This window comes from Rhinoraja longicauda, chromosome 19 (assembly GCF_053455715.1).
Source record: "Rhinoraja longicauda isolate Sanriku21f chromosome 19, sRhiLon1.1, whole genome shotgun sequence".
NCBI classification, from domain to species: Eukaryota; Metazoa; Chordata; class Chondrichthyes; order Rajiformes; family Arhynchobatidae; genus Rhinoraja; species Rhinoraja longicauda.
The window spans coordinates 38,533,146-38,553,730 of record NC_135971.1 but is presented as its reverse complement, the minus strand read 5'-3'; the positions used below and the strand labels follow the sequence as shown (position 1 = coordinate 38,553,730).

The following is a 20,585-nucleotide window of genomic DNA, read 5'->3' as shown; positions in this document are numbered from 1 at the left end:
TAAATGGAGGGAGATTGCAAATGAGTGCAGTACAAGAGATTCAAGTGCTTAAAGTGCCAAAGGAAACAGCAGCCGGTAGATGTAGCACAACACAGAAGGCAAATAGCATATTGGCATTCAAAAGTAGGTTACTATTGAAATTATGGTACATGAGGTGGCTAAGGACTTATAGGGAGCACTGTGTACACTTTGGTCCCCAGATTTAAGAAAGGATATATTAATATTGGATATCACCCAGACGAACATCCTGGAATAAGCAAGTGTTGCGTTACCATGAATGGCTGAAGTCATTGGTTCTGTGTTCCTTGGAGTTGACATGAATCAGAGTTAACCTTATGAAGGTATTAAAGAGGTACGATGGGGTGGTGCATTGATGGATAATGCATGGTGGAAAAGGGAAATAAAGGGACAAGACAATCCCATGTGAAACAGATGTTCAGCTGCACCTCGTCCAACCTTGTCCACTGCATTCAGTGTACACAATGTGGCCTCTTCTACATTGGAGAAAGTAGCATAGACTGGTCATCCATTTTGCAGAGCAGCTGCATTTTGACACAAAGGAGGTTAGAACATTTGAGGTATTTCAAGAGAAATCGGATATATATAAAAGAACAGGGAATTGTATCCTATGTAGAATAAGCACAGTAAAGGAGTTGAGGCCTAAGTCAGATCAGCTGTGATCAGCATCAATTATTGCGTAGCGCTAATTTGTACAAATACAGGACAGTCTATTAAGAAATTCTGTCATGTTTAGTAAATTTAATTTAACTCTTTCCATATATTTCAGTTCCTGCATTTCAATCACATCCATGAAATCTTCTATTCAGCAATTGGTTAGCAGCGCCTGTTCTGGTTTGGTTGAATAGTTTGATAATCTGAGGAGGGAAATTAAATATTAGACAACTGAGAAATGGCATAGCAGAGAACAGAACTCAGAAAGATGCAATTTGTTTATTCACTTCAACTGTTGATTCATCCCACATAACATTTTCCTTCAAGACATAATGTCACAGCGCCAGACACCCAGGTTTGATCCTCACTACGGGTGCTGTCTGTGCAGTTTCTATCTTCTCCGTGACTGCATAGGTTTTCTCCGGGTGCTCCAGTTTCCTCCCACATTCCAAAAACAGACGTGCAGTTTTGTTGGTTAATTGGCTTGTGTCCCTAGCATGTGTGGGTGATCGTTGGTTGGTGCGGACTCAGTGGCCAAAGTGTCTGTTTCAGCGCTATGTCTCTAAACTAAACTAAACAAGAAACATAATATTCCTTCAATCAGTTTAGTTCATGCAAGTTCTATGTTATCCAACTTTCACACCCACACTAGGGTCAAATTACAGAGGCCTATTAACTCATAAACCCTAGCATCTTTGGTATGTGTGTGGAAACTGGAGCACAGTGGAAAGCCATTTGGTCACAGGGAAAACATGCAAACTTCACACAGTCAACAACCGATGTTAGGATTGAATCCATGTCTCTGACGCTCTGAGGCAGCAGCTCTATCAGCTGCACCACTCTGCCTTAATTTGAATCATGTTCAGCACAAACATTGTTGTCCGAAGGGCTTGTTCCTCTATTACAAGGGCATTCCCATGCACCATAAAATTCTGAGAATTCAACACATTGGGTCACTGGAAGTATTCCCTGCCACTTTGACCATCAGGTTCCTTTGAAATTCCTCCAGATCAGTTGGTCAGACACCATTTAGGCAGCAACGGCATGCAAGTGATTCATGTCCCTCCAGCCCCTGCATCTCCATGCACCCACGAAGGTGCACCCCAAACTCCACCATCCCTGGCAGTGCATTCCAGGCACCAACCACATAGTATGTAAAATAAACTTGCCCTTTGTGAAAAGCTGCAGCTTCTACCCTGCACTGAATATGTGCAATAAGTTAAATGCCATATTAGGCATTTAGTTAATTGGGATAACTTTAGTCAATTAGGAGATATGATTGCAAATCTTGTACAATATCATAAACAAAGTAAAATGGGACAAAGTCAAAATGGCCAGGCACAAAGAACAGAATAATCATGAACATCAATGACATGTAATTTTCTCCTCACAGCACAACCTTCTCTGGCCGTCTGAATAATATAGGTACTGAATAAAAACGTTGGGATGATCTGCTCCTGTGGTGCAAGACGTTGGTTGGGCAGTGTTTGGAGAATTGTTGTAAGTTTTGGTCATCCCACTATAGGGGTCATTAACAGGGCCTGAGATTCAGGGAGAGGATGGGCATGATAGGACTTTATTCCTTAGCAGGCAAGAGGCTGAGGGGTGATCTTAGAGAGGTCTATAAAATCAAGGGGCATAGACAGATTGAATGTATAGAATCTTTTAACCAGCCTTGTGTAATCATGAACCTGAGGACTTGGGTTTAAGGTGAGAAGGAAAGGAATTACTAGGGACCAGAGGAAGTGGAAATATGGAGCAACATTCTAGGGGAAGTAGTTGAGGAAGATACTAACAAAAACATTTCAAACACACTTGGACAGGTACACAGATAGGAAAGATTCAGGGAGATATGGGTCAATTGCAGGCAAAGAGGTCTAGTTAAACATGGACTCCTTGTTGGCATGGCCAAGTTGAGGCAACCGGCCTGTTTCCATGCCGTATGACTCTCTGGCTCTGTGGGTTTGAAAAGCTAATTCCGTTCCGTTTCACTGCTAAATATTAGTTAATCACCCTCACTAATAGTGACCACAATGGCAAACCCATGACAACGACTGGTTTACAGTGATAATAAGCTAAAACCATTGCCTCAATTCAAATGTGCATGACGTTGATGTTCAATGACTAAATTGTTGCTGGCAATGTGGCAAGGTGAGAAATGGATTGGTTCTGATCTGGGTGCTGGAACTGCTAGACATCTTGATACCATGAAAGCAGAAACTCTGTTTCAGGAAATATACTTGTTGAGTGGTGTCTCAGACATGCAATTCCTGGCAACATTGTATTTTGAAGAGGAAATAGTACACAGCCAAGGCCACGTGCTCGAGAAAGCAGTAAGTCTGTTATTTCAATGGACACTCTGCCCTTCATCCTTCTTGTCATTGTGATCACTCAGTTTTGTTTATAATACTCTATAACATTTGCAATCAATTCTCACAATTTATGACATTTGCAGCTGGTGTAAAGATGCATTAGTCAATACCTTCTGACTTCCAATTTAGTTTAGTTCAGATATACAGTTTGTAAACAGGCCCTTTGTGTCACCATAACCATACTAACCAGCAATCACCCATTCATAATAGGTGTCACAAAATGCTGGAGTAACTCAGCAGGTCAGGCACCATCTAGGATAGTAGGAATGGGTGACGTTTCGGGTCGAAACCCTTGTTCAGACTGATGTCTCCTAGATGCTGCCTAACCTGCTGAGTTACTCCAGCATTTTGTGATATCTTCGATTTGTACCAGCATCTGCAGTTATTTTCCTACACTCATCGATTCCCTACACTCTCAGGGTGACTTACAGAGGCTAATTACCTACAAACCCGCTCATCTTTGGGATATGGGAGGAAACCGGAGCACCCTGAGGAAGCCCACATGGTCACAGGAAGAACGTGCAAACTCCACGCAGAGAGTACCCAAGTTCCAGATTAAACCTGGGTCTCTGGGGTTGCGAGGCAGCAGTTCTACCAGCTGCACTACCATGCTGCCCTACGTTCAAACTCTAAATCCTACATTGACTTTCCCTTCCACTTGTTATGATGCAATATTCAACACAATAACTCCTTTAGACAAAGTGAACTGTAATTCATCGCCAAAATATCTCTTACAACAATGTGATCACAGGCAAGAAACCAGTGATATAGATGACTTTGAATTCACACTAAAAGCCTGATCAACCAGCTCTCTTGGGATTTGGGAAATGAAAGATTTTAAGGCCTGCTACATGTTACTCCAAACGTACTTTAATTCCACTCATTGGGGCACTTGTTGAGCAAGTCAGTGGTTGAGGTGCATCCATACACTTCTATCATACTTAAGCGGAGGAATAATCATGTTAATTTGGCTGAAGAGTCTCAAACCAGAATGATACCTTTCCATTATCTCCAGGGATGTTGCCTGACCTGCTGAGTTACTCTGGCACTGTCCCTCAGTCTTTCCCAATCTTATAGTTTAAAAATATTCAGTGTCTGTCTTCATCATTATGAGTCATGGAAATATGCAGCATACAAACATGGCCTTTGGCCCACTGAGTTTACACCAACCATTCTTGTACACAAATCCTACATTTGTCCCACATTCTCATCAGCTCTCCCCACATTGTATCATGCACAATCTAGGGGGAAACTAACTTACCAAACCACCTTTGGGGATGTGGGAGGAAACCATAGCACCTGGGGAAACCCACTTGGTCACAGGAACAACATGCAAACTCTACAGATTCAACAGCCGATGTCGATATTGAATTCAGGTCTATGGCGCTGTGCTGCCCTGTTTCACACTGTAGTCCACATGTCATGTTGTTGCTCATTCATTCGGCTTTGCACCTTGAACCATTTCTCCCACCATTACTCACATTCCCACTTCATTTTGAGTCTTCCAGCAACTGTGGCCAGGGTGGCGGCCACTGTGGCGCAGCGGTAAAGTTGCTGCCTTACAGCGCTTGCAGCGCCGGAGACCCGGGTCCGATCCCGACTATGGGTGCTGTCTGTACAGAGTTTGTACGTACTCCCCGTGACCGCGTGGGTTTTCTCTGAGATCTAAGGTTTCCTCCCACACTCCAAAGACGTACAGGTATGTAGGTTAATTGGCTTGTTATGTGTTTATAGGATAGTGTTAATATGCGGGGATCGCTGGTCAGCGTGGACTCGGTGGGCTGAAGAGTCTGTTTCCGCACTGTATCTCTAAATTAAAGTAAACTAAACTAGGAAATGTTAAACTGCAACCAATCTGCCTAGTAGCTGACTTGGATTATGAACAGTGCGAGCCCCCAACAGAGCAGCACAGTGTCACAGCTAGTACAGCTGCTGCCTCACAGCAACAGAGACCCGGGTTCAATTTGAGTGACATCCATGTGGAGTTTGCACGTTCTCCGTGTGACCACATTGGATTCCTCCAGGAGCTCCGGTTTCCTCACACATCCCAAAGATTCGTCAGTTTGTAGTTCAATTGGCCACCATAAATTGCCACTAGTGAGTGGGTGACTGGATGAGAAGGTGCAATGATATAGAAGTCATGAGAACAGGTTGGCATGGACATTCTGGGCAGAAAGGACTGCTTTCATGCTGTAGTTTTCAATGATTCAATGATATTTCTAGGATTTGGTGCAGTGAATCTATTACGTTTAACTATTGTTTTTACTCTGAATTCACATGAACAATTTTCAGACATCTGATTATTAGAAACATTTAACCACAGCACAAAGGTGTGTTGACAGTCGTGACTGTCAAGCTATTTCAGGTGTCGCTGCTGCCTTATCATACTGGAGGTCGATAATGTCTTCAAGTCTAACACCTTTACTAGCAACAGTGCATCACTATTTTCCCATCTTACCTTTCCTCTTTTTTCTCCACCAAACAATTACTGTCAAGACAATAGCCAGCAATATCAGCACACACACAGCAATAAGGCCTATGTGCCTGTCTTTCCTCCCATTTCCTTCTGAAAAATAAAAAACGCATAATTTTACAAATCAATTGTTAAGCTGTGTAGATTGGCACTGTCGGAAGACTTCAGGATGAAGAGGGTCTCGACCCAAAATGCCACTTATTCCTTTTCTCCAGAGATGCTACCTGACTCGCTGAGTTGCTCCAGCATTTTGTGTCTATCTATGGAGATTTTCAAGGTATATAAGATGATATGTTGTTTTGAATCATGCAGTTCCACACCATGGCAAAGGGCCAACATCTGTTCCGTACAACTCTGTGATCTATGGCACCTTCACAGTCACAACTTAATTCAAGAAAGAATGTGAACTGAAAGCAGAAAGCTTTAACCCTATATAATCTAACACTTCTTTTGGGGAAAATGCTGGATTATTTTAAGTAATGGCAGAACATTTAATTAATAACAAAACAATAAAGTGCATTAACAGGGTGTTAACAGGAAAATTGCAGAAAGAAGGAATTGCAGATACTGATTTTCACAAAAGCTTTAGTTTAGTTTAGTATATTATCACATGTACTGAGGCGCAGTGAAAAGCTTTTGTTACGTGCTAACCAGTCAGTGGAAAGACTGTACATGAGAGATACAAAATGCTGGAGTAACTCAGCAGGACAGGCAGCATCTCTGGCAGACATCGACTCAGTCAGAAGGATCATGCCCCAAAACACCACCTATTCCTTTTCTCCAGAGATGCTGCCTGACCAGCTGAGTTATTCCAACATTTTGTGTCCATCTTCGCTGTAAACCAGCATCTGCAGTTCCTTATTACACATGGACAGGCGACATTTCGGTTTGGGACCCTTCCACAAAACTTTGTTTGAGAAATTGATTAGGATTCTTTGAAAATACAACAGAGTGAATAAAGAGGAACCCATAGATAATGTATAATCGAGCAGCAGTAGTTTGCAGGCGTGGAAAGCCTGAAATTCAAAGACAGAATGCTGGAAATACTCAGCAGAATAGGTAGCACAACAGGGCTGAGAAACAAAAGAAATACAATATATCTGGATTTCCATCAGGTATCTGATCATGTGATGTAAAGGCACATGGCTTATGACATTGGGGTAATAATTAGCATGAATGGCAAAACAATTTAGAGCAAGTAGAGAGTTGTCTTAAAGGAGCGTTCAGGATGAGAAACTGCAACCTGGCGTCACTGGGATCAGTGCAAGAAAGTCAACTACTTAGAGTTGGTATTCAGAGCAGATGAAGGGTGTGCTGGCACTGTGGCCTAGATTACTGATGATACATAGACAGGTTGGAAATTAAGTTCTGGAGTATGTCAACCGTCTTTAGAGTGAAACATCAAATTCCTTAGTTGTGCATTGTTCGAGGGAGGAAACGTTTTCAAAAGTGAGCATTTATGTCGGTCAGTGCAGAATAGCTGGAATCAAACTAGTACGATCGCTGCTGGTCAGGCAGACCTATCTGGTGGGCAGGTGTGATCAGTAGATTTTGATGTACGGGCATTTGACGATACTGGTTAGGTCAAGTGAGATGGTAATATTTTTCCATGCAGAAGCTGTAACTTGCATCACAGAACTTACTTCATTAGGTTTACTTTTATTATTGCCAGAGTTCAAGATACAGTGCAAAGGTTTCTTTTGCATGCTATCCAAACGGATCAGATAATATTATACAAAAATAAACTCAAATACAATAGATGGAGCAACGAGGAAGATGCAGAGTACAGATTAGAGTTCTCAGCATTGTAACGCATCAGTTCCATAGTTCATGTTCAATGTGCACAATGAGGTTGAGGTGCATCGTACATTACACCAATATTATGCAAGGCCACTTCCAAAGCCTGATTACAGATGGAAAGGGGGCGTTCCTGAGTCGGGTAGTGCACATTTTCAACTATCTGTACCTAGAGCCTGATGGGAGCAGGAAGGAGGAGGAATGGCCAGGGTGGGATAAGTCTCGTTTTCCAAGGCAACCTGGTGTATATTGAGTCAATAGTGGGAAGTCTGGTCTGTTTGATGATCTTTAACTCTTTGTATTTTCTTGCAGTCTTGGGCAGTGCAGTTCCCAAATCAAGTTGTGATGCAACCCAACAACATGCTTTCTCCAGCGGCATCTATAGATGTTTGCAAGAGTCACCAGAGACATAATGAATATCCTCAGTCTCCTGAGGAAGTAGAGGTGTCAGTGTGCCTCCTTGGTGATGTGGTCAGTCCATGACAGAATATTGGATAGATTCATGCCATGGAACACGAAGCTCTCAATCATTTCCACTTCGGACCATTGATTCGGATTGGGGCATGTACTCCCCCAGTGCCTTGCTGTTATTCATTTTTTATTTTAAAACACTTTTCATTGATTTCAGTTCCACCGCTGAGAATCTCAAATGCTCTTCCTTGTATATTAGCTATTTATTTACTTTTGATATATTTTCCGTTGAGAAAGTCTTCTGCTCATTGTGGAGAGTGGGTGCTGATTACATGATGGCTTCGAGCAACACCACTAAACAAAGAAAGTTTAAGCATCTTGGAATATGGGATGCAGTCACAATTATTAAAATGGAAATGACAGAAGATAATGATAAACTGTTTCATTAATACTTCAGCTTCTTCTATCTATGAAATAATTTTTAACGTCCTTACCCCAGATGATGGTCTTCCCACCAGGCAGGCTGCTGTGATCGACATGACAGGAATACTGTTTCCCATCATATGGATCATACTCAAGGACAGACTTTAGATGATATGTTCCATTATTGTTGGGTACGACCCCAGAAGATTTGGTCTCAGAGATATGTTGACCATTCTGCAACCAGCTCACATTGATGGCCGGTGGGTAAAAGCCAAACACAGTGCAGTACAGGACTGAATGATCATCAGGGCGGGCAGCGAGAGAGACCTCAGGGGAAACTACAAGACAGTAAGCTGGTTATTTACACCTTCAGTAAAACCTGCAGTCACCCACCACAAAATATTCTTCAGCCCACTGCAACCACCAAGCTATTGTCTACATCCGCCCCATTTTGCCTCTTTCTTCACCATTACCCAACCACGAGGTTGCAAAGAGATGGTACTGTTAAGACAGTACACAAGAAAGTTTGAAATCACATACCATTAGATTCAAGAACAGGTTCTTCCCCACTGTTATCGGACTACTGAATTATTCTCATGTAAGATAAGGTGTTGTCCTGACCTACCAACTAACATTTGTGATCCATGCACAATTTTTGATCTGCACTTTCTCTGTAACTGTACTGCTATTAGTTCAGTTTAGTTTATTGTCACATGTACCGAGGTAGAGTGCAAAGCTTTTGTTGCACGCTAACCAGTCAGCAGAAAGACAATATATGATTACAATCGATCCATTTACAGTCTACTGATATATGATAAGGGAATAACATTTAATGCAAGGTAAAGCCAGCATAGTCCAATCATGGATAGTGTGAGGGTCATCACTGAAGTAGATAGTTGTTCAGCACTGCTCTCTGGTTATGGTAGGATGATTCAGTTGCCTGACAACAGCTGGAAAGAAACTGTCCCTGAATCTGGTGATGTGCGTTTCACACTTCTGTACATTTGCCTGATGGGAGAGGAGATAAGAGGAATTGGCCAGGATGTGACTTGTCCTTGATTATGCTGCTGGCCTTGTTGAGGCAGCATAAGGTACTTTATAAATGGAGTCAATAGAAGGGAAGTTGGTTTGTGTGATAATCTGGGCTGCGCCCACAATTCGCTGCAATTTCTTGGATAGAGCTGTTTCCAAACCAAGCTGTAATGCATCCTGATAAAATGCTTTCTATGGTGCATCTGTAGAAGTTGGTGAGACTACAATATATTGTAACTGTATATTCTGCACTCTGAATATTTTTCTCTTTGCAATTTTCTATTTGTGGATGGCTTGATTGTTGTTACGTGTAGTATGATCTGTCTGGATAACACAGACAAACTTTAGACTTTATCTCAGTTCACGTGACAATAATAAACCAATACCAACAGCAAATCTTTTCACTATAATTGACAATGATAAATAATTGACAAGTTACAAAATAAAGGCCAATTGGGGAGTGGACACGCTTAAAATTGGCAGTATTTTCACTCGTCTTCAACAGGGGACACAAGTTACGAGATAAAAGGGAGCAGTCATTTGTTTAGAAATCTCTTTTTGCAGAGAGTGGTCATCGTCTGGCAATCTCTACCTTAGAGATTTGTGAAAGCAGGATCATTGGAAGTATTTAATGTGGTGGTAGTGAAAGATCGGGGTATTGAGAGCAATGAGGAATTGGCACTGAACAGGAGTAGAGGCCTGAAGAACATCAGCCATGGTCATATTGAATGGTGGGCAGGTTTGAGGACCAAGTGGCTTACTTGGGAACTTGATAACTGAGGAGAAACTGGCTTCTGTAAATTGTCTCTAGCTTGTGGGACAGAACTAATGAACGGGCGTTTGCTGGTCGGTGCGGACTCAGTAGCCCAAAGGTCCTGTTTCCATACTCTATCACTAAAATACACCAAAACTAATCTCCACTGCCTGCATGTGATCCATATCCATGTATTTCCTGCATCTCCATTAGCCTGTCCAAAACCTTCTTCAGCACCATTATCATGTCCGCCTCTACCACCACTCCTGGTCGTGCATTCTAGGTCTCTCTGTGCAAAAAAAACACTTGATCTGCACATCTCGTTCACATTTTGCCCTCTGAAGCTGAACACTGTGCTCTATAGACATGTGTGATATAAAACCGATTAGGGGCTGTCAACTATGGTCAAGAAAAGCCATGGTTAAGTAATATGAAAGACATCAATCACACTTTCTCCCTGTCAAACAGGGGTGTAACGCTGAGGCTCTGTAAGGCACTGGTCAGGCCGCACTTGGAGTATTGCGAGCAATTTCGGGCACCGTATCTGAGGAAGGATGTGTTGGCTCTGGAGAGGGTCCAGAGGAGATTTACAAGAATGATCCTAGAAATAAACGGGTTAACATATGATGAGCGTTTGACGACACTGGGCCTGCATTCGTTGCAGTTTAGAAGAATAAGGGAGAACCTCATTGAAACATACCAAATAGTGAAAGACATGGATAGAATGGATGTGGAGAGGATGTGTCCACTGGTGGGAGAGTCTACAACTAGAGGTCATAGTCTCAATATTAAAAGACATTCATTTAGGAAGGAAATGAGGAGGAATGTATTTTGTCAGAGGGTGGTGAATCTTGGAATTATTTGCCACAGAAGGCCGTGAAGGCCATCAATGGATATTTTTAAGGCATAGATAGATAGACTCTTGATTAGTATGTGTGTCAGGGGTTATGGGGAGAAGGCTGGAGACTGGGGTTAGGAGCGAGAGATAGATCAGACATGATTGAATGGCAGAGTAGACTTGATGGGCCGAATGTTCTAATTCTGCTCCTATCACTAATGACCTGATGACTCAGTTGGCTTCCTCCATGTGCTCCAGTTTTGTCCCACATACCAAAGACATGCCAGTGAGTTAGTTGGACGTTTCAAATTATCCATACTGCAGCTGATTGAAAGGAGAATCAGAGGGAGCTGAGCGCAAGTTGTGAGAGAGAGAGCTGTGGAACAGTTTGGTGACATTGCATTGAAAACTAGCTTCGACTCAATGGGCCAAATGACCTTTCCCTTTGTCATTATTGGGTCAGAGATAATATTACTCATTGCCTCAGAGTGAAATATTGCTCATTGCCTACCATCACAAAACAACACTCTTTGTTCTGAACTCACCTTTTCTGGTCAGGTATGTTTTTCCAATTGCATAGTATGTTTTCCATAAATCCACACAGTCATTTTCTAACAAGCTCTTGAAATAACGGTTCATTTTTTCATTCTTGTCCCATTTCTCTTTGAAGGGCTCAGCTATTGGATCATGCACCGTCCACTTTAGTTTGTCCTTATCAAAACTAAATGCATATCTTCCGTCATAAGCCAACTTCAATATCCCTACATTGGGACTGCGATCGTTCACCTCACAACCAAACTGCCCTTGAACATAGTGATAATCTGAAAGAAAAACAAAATAATTATTTGGTTAATTGTTATGACTCGGGTAATTTCTGAGCACCTGGGTCCAAGTGATTTATATATGTCGCAAGTATCAAAGATCACAGCACAGATTCCTGCAGAACTCTACTGGTCACTGAACTACAGCCTGAATATTTGTCCTTCCGCTACACTCCTCTATCCTGGGGATTTATCCACCTTAATGCTCTTCAAGTTACCCCAACACCTCCTCTTGCTTAACTTCAAAGTGCCCCTGCATGTTAGTATTCTCCAAACTGATCTCTCTATTCTCCATGTCTTTCTTGGTGAAATCAAATGCAAAGTATTTGTTTTGTACCTCACCTACATCCACAAACTCCAAGCACATAATCCATTCTATATCCTTAAACAATCCCACCTTCTCCCTCGTGTTTTAAATATAGATAGAAAAAGATGTGGGACTTACTGTAATCAGACTCGCCAAAGCAACTTCGTGGTCTCTATTGGCCCCGATAGTTTTAAGCTTTAGAGATACAGCGCAGAAACATGCCCTTCAGCCAACACTAGGGACCATTTACATTTATACCAAGCCAATTAACCTACATACCTGTATGTCTTTGGAGTGTGGGAGGAAACCAAAGATCTCGGAGAAACCCCCCACGGTCACGGGGAGAACGTACAAACTCCGTACAGGCAGCACCCGTAGTCAGGATCAAAGCCAGGTCGCCGGTGCGGCATGCACTGTAAGGCAGCAACTCTACCATTGCCCCACTGTGCCTCCCTCTACTCACCCACTTGAGTTATTCCCTCCTTTCTTTACATTCCTCAAAGCTCCTGTCTGATTTCATCCTCCTGAACCTTGCATGCACTTTTTTTCTTTTTGACTAAAGTTACAACCGTTTTGGTTATGCAAGCTTCCCTTACTTTGCCATCCTCCACCTTCGTCCTCACTGGAACTGGTGATTAAATAACTCATACATAAATCATAGGAGTCACTGTATGTCTTTGGAGTATGGGAGGAAACCAAAGATCGCTGGTCAGCGCGGATTCATCTCTAAACTAAACTAAAAAACGTCAATATAACCCTAGGATTTTGAAAGAGAAACACAGTCAAGCTGTAGGTGCTGGAGTGGGCCAGCTGCTGCTGGGGGTCCTAATGTTGGCATTACCGTTTGCAAGTCATGATTTGTTATACTGGCACATTGCACATCGCTCAGCTACCTGTTGAGCATGTTTCCGAAAACCTCATACCCACCAGGTAGTTTGGAATTGGGGAGCCATTTGCTGGAGGAGGAGGGGTGGGGTGCAGGGGTTGAGATGACCCCATGAGTGGATTTGTTGGGCAAGGAATGACATTGATGCTTGTGGTGAGACTGGCTTGACCATGTCTCTTTGTCTCCAGATACAATCCCTACACATCTTAATGCCTGACTTAATCCATGTCCAGAGCTCCTCTTTTGGCCAATTTGCTTCACATTCTTTGTTGGTCCCATTCCGAATTACTTGTACTCGAGGTGCACGCGTAGCTCAGTTTTGATGCTGGTACATTTTGTTGACGTTTCCTTAGCCACCTTGGTGATTCATTCCCTCTGTCATTGAAATTCATTGTTTTGCATACCCAAGGTATGCAAAGAGTCTTCACATGAAGGACACCGACAAAGTTATAAAGTATCCTACAGGTCTTCCTTTGTTCTTCCACCTCCCCCCACCCCCCTCACGGCAGTTCCCTCATGCCAAGTCCTCCTTTGTTCAATGATACACTACGAATGTCATTGAATTAACACAGTAATGGTGATAGGGCTTATTGACTTTCAATATTATTAAGGGGTTGGACACGTTAGAGGCAGGAAACATATTCCCAATGTTGGGGGAGTCCAGAAGGAGGGGCCACAATTTGGGAATGGGGGGTAGGCCATTTGGAACTGAGATGATGAAAGACCTTTTTCAGTCGGGGAGTTGTGAGTCTGTGGAGTTCTCTGCCTCAGAGGGCAGTGGAGGCCAATTCTCTAAATGCATTCGGGAGAGAGCTGGATAGAGCTCTTGGGGATAGCGGAGTCAGGGGGTATGGGGAGAAGGCAGGAACGGGGTGCTGATTGAGAATGATCAGCCATGATCATGTTGGATGGCGGTGCTGGCTCGAAGGGCCGAATGGCCTCCTCCTGCACCTATTGTCTATTGTCTATTGTCTATTCACATACCTAAGAAAGCTTTTACTATCCTCCTTTATATTTTTGGCTAGTTTACCCTCGTACCTCATCTTTTCTCCCCGCATTGCCTTTTTAGTTATCTTCTGTTGCTCTTTCAAAGAGTCCCAGTCCTCTGGCTTCCCACTCTTCTTTGCTTTGTTGTACTTCTTCTCTTTTATTTTTATGCTGTCCTTGTCTTCCCTTGTCGGCCATGGGCGCCTCTTACTCCCCTTACAATGGAGCTGCTCAGCGGGTCAGGCAGCATCTGTGGAGAACGTCACTGGGGGAGCAGTGAGAGAGGGTCTCGCAGTTCTCCCCATTGGGTAGAGGAGGAGAATCTCTTCAAAGTAGGCATAGCGCACGAGGAGATATCACCGTGGAGCAAGTCAAACAGGAAATTAGAAATGCGTGCAACCAAACAGGAAATTAGAAATGGGTGCAACAAACAGGAAATTAGAAATGCGTGCAACAAAGGTAAAACAGTTATAATGAGTGACTTCAATCTACATATAGATTGGGTGAATCAAACTGGCAGGGGTGCTGAGGAAGAGGATTTCTTGGAATGTATGTGGGATAGTTTTCTAAACCAACATGTAGAGGAGTTTTCTAAACCAAAGACGTACAGGTATGTAGGTTAATTGACTGGGTAAAATGTAAAAATTGTCCCTAGTGTGTGTAGCATAGTGTTAATGTGCAGGGATCGCTGGGCGGTGCGGACTTGGTGGGCCGAAAAGACCTGTTTCCGCGCTGTATCTGAAATATGAAATAATAATAATATGAAAATATGTCCAATGGCAAATATTATGTATGGACAAGAGTGGTGCAGATGGATTTGGACAGCCTATTTTACAATTGCTGCTCAAGATAATTTAGAGATGCAGCGCGAAAACAGGCCCTTCAGCCCACAGAGTCCGCACCGACCAGTGATCCCCACCGACTAGTACACTAGCACTAGCCTACACACTAGGGACAAATTATAATCTTTACCAAAGTTAATTAACTTACAAACCTGTATGCCTTTGGAGTGTGTGAGGAAACCGGAGCACCCGGGGAAAACCCACACAGGTCACGGGGAGAACGTACAAACTCTGCACAGACAGCACCTGAGGCCAGGATCAACCCCGGGTTTCTGGCACTGTGAGGCAGCAACTCTACCGCTGCGCCACCATGCCCTTTAGGTTATCCTTTAAATATATCACACAACATTTCTTTCAAATTCAGTCAATAAAAGTGAAGACAATTGGTGAGGTATGCAAGGGATTTTAACAATAAGCCAACAACATTTCAATGATTTGTAAAATGCTGGAAACACAGCAGGTTCAACAGAATCGACGGTAAGAGAAACAGAATTAATGCTTCAGAATTGTGAAAATGTGTAAGTAGCATACAGGAGTGGGAGGTATGGTTGGGAATATCCCTGATAGGGTGTATCCCTCATAGGGTAATGTCATGTTGCTATGGTGATAAGCTGACGATTAAGCCATCAGCCAATGGTATTTTTGGATTTTATTTCACATTTCCAGGGTCTGCAGTTCTTAGATTAGAGACTCAGCATGGAAACGGGCCATTCGGCCCACCAAGTCCATGCCGACCATCAATCATCCATTCACACGAGTTTTATGTTATCCCAAAATAGACACAAAATGTTGGAGTAACTCAGTGGAACAGGTAGAATCTCTGGATAGAGCGAATGTGTGACGTTTCCAGTTGAGACCCTTCCTCAGACAGGGGAGACACTCTGTCTGAAGAAGGGTCTCGACTCAAAAAGTCATCCATTCCTTCTAACCAGAGACGCTGCCTGTTCCACCGAGTTCCTCCAGCTCTTTGTGCCTATATTCGCTATAAACCAGCATCTGCAGTTCCGTCCTACACATCTATGTTATCCCACTTTCTCATCCATTCTCAGCACAACAAGAGTAACTTACACAGCCCAATTAACCTACAAACCCTCACGTTTTCAAGATATGGGATGAAAGAAACCGGAACTCCTGGAGGAAATATGTGTGGTCACAGGGAAACATGTAAACTCGCTCGAGTTCAGGATCAAACCTGGCACAGTGAGAAATTTACTGAGATTTTTCTGAAATTTTAGATTTTTAAAATTTACATTGATCACAATCCAAATGTATTCAAATGAATGGACTAACTTGCTGTTTCGTTTACCCTCCGCATCCATTCATCGACTTGCCCTTTGATGATTCCATGGAAACCATTTTCAGAGACTGTATTTCTCACCCAGTAACTCCTGTCAAATGCAGCCGCCATCCATTTCTGTCTTGGAACTGTAATGACCATGTTTTTGTCATAATACTGTATCTCACAACCGTCCAGAACTCCCACGACACTGTATTCTGGTAGATGAGTGCTCCCGTGGTTCAGGGTGTAGAAATAGACCAGAGTGTGAGGCCCTAGACATGAATCAAATAATACAATATTGTCAAATAATAGAAATTTCTATGGACAGGAAAGGTTTGGAGAGAAATCTGCGAAACACCAATCGGACTTACTTTGCACTAAACATTATACCCTTTATCCTGTATCTGTACATTGTGAATGGCTTCATTGTAATCATGTATAGGCTTTTCGCTGTCTGGATAGCACACAAGAAACATTTTCACTGTAAAACAGTACACGTGACATTAATAATAAATTAAACTAAGCTAAAATGCAGGTAGGTGGGTCAAGGGTAGGTGGGGCATCTTGGGCGGCATAGATAAGCTGGGCTGAAGGGCCTGTTTCTATGCTCTATGATTGCAATCTCTTTGCTGGGGATCGAAGCTCCAACCGTGGGGCATGAGGACTTTAACATTGTGATGCCCGCGGTCTCTGGTAAGAAGAGGCCGACTCGGGAGCTCCATGCCGCGGAGAGTTTCAACCACCCCGACGCGGGAGCTTCAATCACCCCGACGCAGGAGCTTTGATCATCAGCTGCAGGGCTTTGATTGCCCCGACTGCAGATCGTTCGACTGTCCGGACCGCGGGGGAACAAAGAGGAAGAAGTTTGCACAATATTGCCTTCCATCACAGTGAGGAATGTGGAATCCGCTGTGGTGGATGTTTATGTTAAAATGTAAGTGGTTGTGTGGCTCGTTGCTTTTCACTTTGTATGGCTGTCTGGTAAATCAAATTTCACTGTATCTTAATTGGTACATGTGACAATAAACTGACCATGAAACCTTGAACCTTGAGATACAGCGTGGAAGCACGCCCTTCAGTCCAACGAGTCCGCAATGATCCCCGCACATTTACACTATCCTACACACAAAGGACCATTTACATTTATATCAAGCGAATTAACCTACAAACCTATTTGTCTTTGGAGTGTGTGAAGAAACCGCAGATCTTGGAGAAAATTCACACAGGTCACGGTGAGAATGTAGAAACTCCATACAGACCGCGCCCAAAGTCAGGTTGTGTAGGAAAATAACTGCAGATGCTGGTACAAATCGAAGGTATCGAGGTGAGATTGTGATACCAGCGCCCATATTCAGGATTGGACCCGGGGCTCTGGCGCTTTAAGGCAACAACTCTATCGCTGCCCCACCTGCCCATACTGATCAACATTTGGAAATATGATATTCAGATATTCCACCCGCAAAGGCAAGTCACGACAGTTATTTGGTTCACAATATATTACTCCGTGTGTTGTTAAATAGTAAAATCTAGGGGTAGGTATTGCAAATATCAGGAGGATTAAAAGAGATCGGGTACCAAAATGGTTAGCAAGGACTTGGTGGGTCAAAAGGCTTAGAAACATAGAAACATAGAAAATAAGTGCAGGAGGAGGCCATTCGGCCCTTCGAACTTGCACCGCCATTCAATATGATCATGGCTGATCATCCAACTCAGTATCCCATACGTGCCTTCTTTCCATACCCCCTGATCCCTTTAGCCACAAGGGCCACATCTAACTCCCTCTTAAATATAGCCAATGAACTGGCCTCAACTACCTTCTGTGGCAGAGAATTCCACAGATTCACCACTCTCTGTATGAAAAAAAACGTTCTCATCTCGGTCCTAAAAGACTTCCCCCTTATCCTTAAACTGTGACCCCTTGTTCTGGACTTCCCCAACATCGGGAACAATCTTCCTGCATCTAGCCTGTCCAACCCCTTAATAATTTTGTAAATTTCCATAAGACCCAACCTCAATCTTCTAAATTCCAGCGAGTACAAGCCGAGTCTATCCAGTCTTTCTTCATATGAAAGTCCTGCCATCCCAGGAATCAATCTGGTGAACCTTCTCTGTACTCCCTCTATGGCAAGAATGTCTTTCCTCAGATTAGGAGATCTGTACACAATACTCCAGGTGTGCTCTCACCAATGCCCTGTCCGACTGCAGCAGAACCTTCCTGCTCCTATACTCAAATCCCCTCGCTATGAATGCCAACATACCATTCGCTTTCTTCACTGCCTGCTGCACCTGCATGTCTACTTTCAATGATTGGTGTACCATGACACCCAGGTCTCGTTGCATCTCCCCTTCTCGTAAGCGGCCACCATTCAGATAATAGTCTGCTTTCCTGTTCTTGCCACCAAAGTGGATAACCTCACATTTATCCACATTATACTGCATCTGCCATGCCTTTGCCCACTCACCTAACCTATCCAAGTCACGTTGCAGCCTCCTAGCAACCTCCTCACAGCTAACACTGCCCCCAGCTTCGTGTCGTCCGCAAATTTGTAGATGTTGCATTCAATTCCCTCGTCCAAATCATTAATATATATTGAAAATCGCTGGGGTCCCAGCACTGAGTCTTGCGGTACTCCACTAGTCACTGCCTGCCATTCTGAAAAGGACCCGTTTATTCCTACTCTTTGCTTCCTGTCCGCCAACCAATTCTCTATCCACATCAATACTGAACCCACAATACCGTGTGCTTTAAGTTTGCGTACTAATCTCTTATGTGGGACCTTGTCGAAAGCCTTCTGGAAGTCCAGATATAACACATCCACTGGTTCTCCCTTATCCACTCTACTAGTTACATCCTCGAAAAATTCTATAAGATTCGTCAGAAATGATTTACCTTTCATAAATCCATGCTGACTTTCACCACTTTCCAAATGTGCTGCTATCCCATCTTTAATAACTGACTCTAGCATTTTCCCCACTACCGATATTAGACTAACTGGTCTGTAATTCCCCATTTTCTCTCTCCCTCCCTTTTTGAAAAGTGGGGTTACATTAGCTACCCTCCAATCCTCAGGAACTACTCCAGAATCCAAAGAGTTTTGAAAAATTATCACTAATGCATCCACTATTTCAGGGGCTACCTCCTTAAGCACTCTGGGATGCAGCCTATCTGGCCCTGGGGATTTATCGGCCTTTAATCCATTCAATTTACCTAACACCACTTCCCGACTAACCTGGATTTCACTCAGTTCCTCCATCTCATTTGACCCCCAGTCCCCTGCTATTTCCGGCAGATTATTTATGTCTTCCTTAGTGAAGACAGAACCAAAGTAGTTATTCAATTGGTCTGTCATGTCCTTGTTCCCAATGATCAATTCACCTGTTTCTGACTGCAAGGGACCTACATCTGTTTTAACTTTTCTTTTTCTCTTCACATATCTATAAAAACGTTTGCAGTCAGTTTTTATGTTCCCTGTCAGTTTTCTTTCATAATCTATTTTCCCTTTCCTAATTAAGTCCTTTGTCCTCCTCTGCTGGACTCTGAATTTCTCCCAGTCCTCTGGTAGGCTGCCTTTTCTTGCTAATTTGTACGCTTCATCTTTTGTTTTGATACTATCCCTAATCTCCCTTGTTAGCCACGAATGCACGACCTTCCCTGATTTATTCTTTTGCCAAACTGGGATGAACAATTTAAATGCCTTCCATTGCATATCCACCGTCAACCCTTTAAGAAGCTTGTTTCTGTGCTGCACTCTCCACAGCTCAATTAGTTGCACCACATCATATTTATAAGTCATAACCTTCAGTTGATTAGTCTAATCAGAGTGACACAGTGGCACAGTGGTAGAGTTGCTGCCTTACAGCACCAAAGACCCAGGTTCAATCCTGACCATGGGTGCTGTCTGCATAGAGATTTAATGTTCTACCGTAACTGCGTGGGTTTTCCCTGGGTGCTCCAATTTCCTCCCACACTCCAAAGACATACATGTTTGTAGGTTAATTGACTTTGGTAAAGATTATAAATTGTCCCTCGTGTGTACAGGGATTGCTGGTCAGCATGGACTCTGTGAGCTGAAGGGTCCATTTCTGCACTGTATCTCTAAATCGTCTTGAGCAGCAATTATAAAACAGGTTGTCCAAATCGGTTTGCACCACGCCAGTACATCAATAGCAGACTGTAAAAATACCAATGTAACATTTACCTTCTGCTTCCTGATGACCTTCTAATAGCTCACCACATTGCCCTTTGTCAGAGCGTTCCCCTTTCATCTCACTGGAGAGCCCCACATTCACACTTCCTCAAATACCACAGATTTCCTGCTAAACTAGTTTCTCCACTGTTAACTCTCAGTGTCTGCCCTTGCAAACATGCAGAGATAAACATCACACAAAAACATCAGGATTAAACAACTCATTATCAACCTTGAGCACAAAGTGCTAAAGTAACTCAGTGGGTCAGGCAACATGTCTCTGGAGAAAAAGGCAGGATGACGTTTCAAACACAAAACAAAACAAAAAGAAACATCCATCACAGTGAGTCTCCTCCAGTCACCTCCTCACTGTTGTGGAAGGCCATAATGTCTTTTCTCTTCCCCTGCTGTCTTCTCCCGCGGTCAGGCTGTTGAAGTTGTCACGTTCCAGCCCGCGCCGGACCGTGAAAGGTCCGCAGCGGGCCGACCCAAGCCCCGCGATTC

At 43.3% G+C, this 20,585-nt stretch overlaps 1 protein-coding gene across 1 annotated transcript in view; it reads right to left on the bottom strand.

The window, feature by feature from the left end:
• Window positions 1–776: 776 nt before the first annotated feature.
• Window positions 777–20,585, bottom strand: part of LOC144602786 (class I histocompatibility antigen, F10 alpha chain-like) — a 29,727-nt gene continuing 9,918 nt past the window's right edge. The window contains exons 2-6 of the mRNA XM_078415918.1: window positions 15,906–16,166; window positions 11,318–11,593; window positions 8,220–8,486; window positions 5,503–5,610; window positions 777–875 (exon numbers count right to left, since the gene is read on the bottom strand). Of these exons, the coding sequence (XP_078272044.1) occupies window positions 835–875; window positions 5,503–5,610; window positions 8,220–8,486; window positions 11,318–11,593; window positions 15,906–16,166 (953 nt within the window). The 3' untranslated portion in view covers window positions 777–834. The remainder of the gene's footprint in view (window positions 876–5,502; window positions 5,611–8,219; window positions 8,487–11,317; window positions 11,594–15,905; window positions 16,167–20,585) is intronic.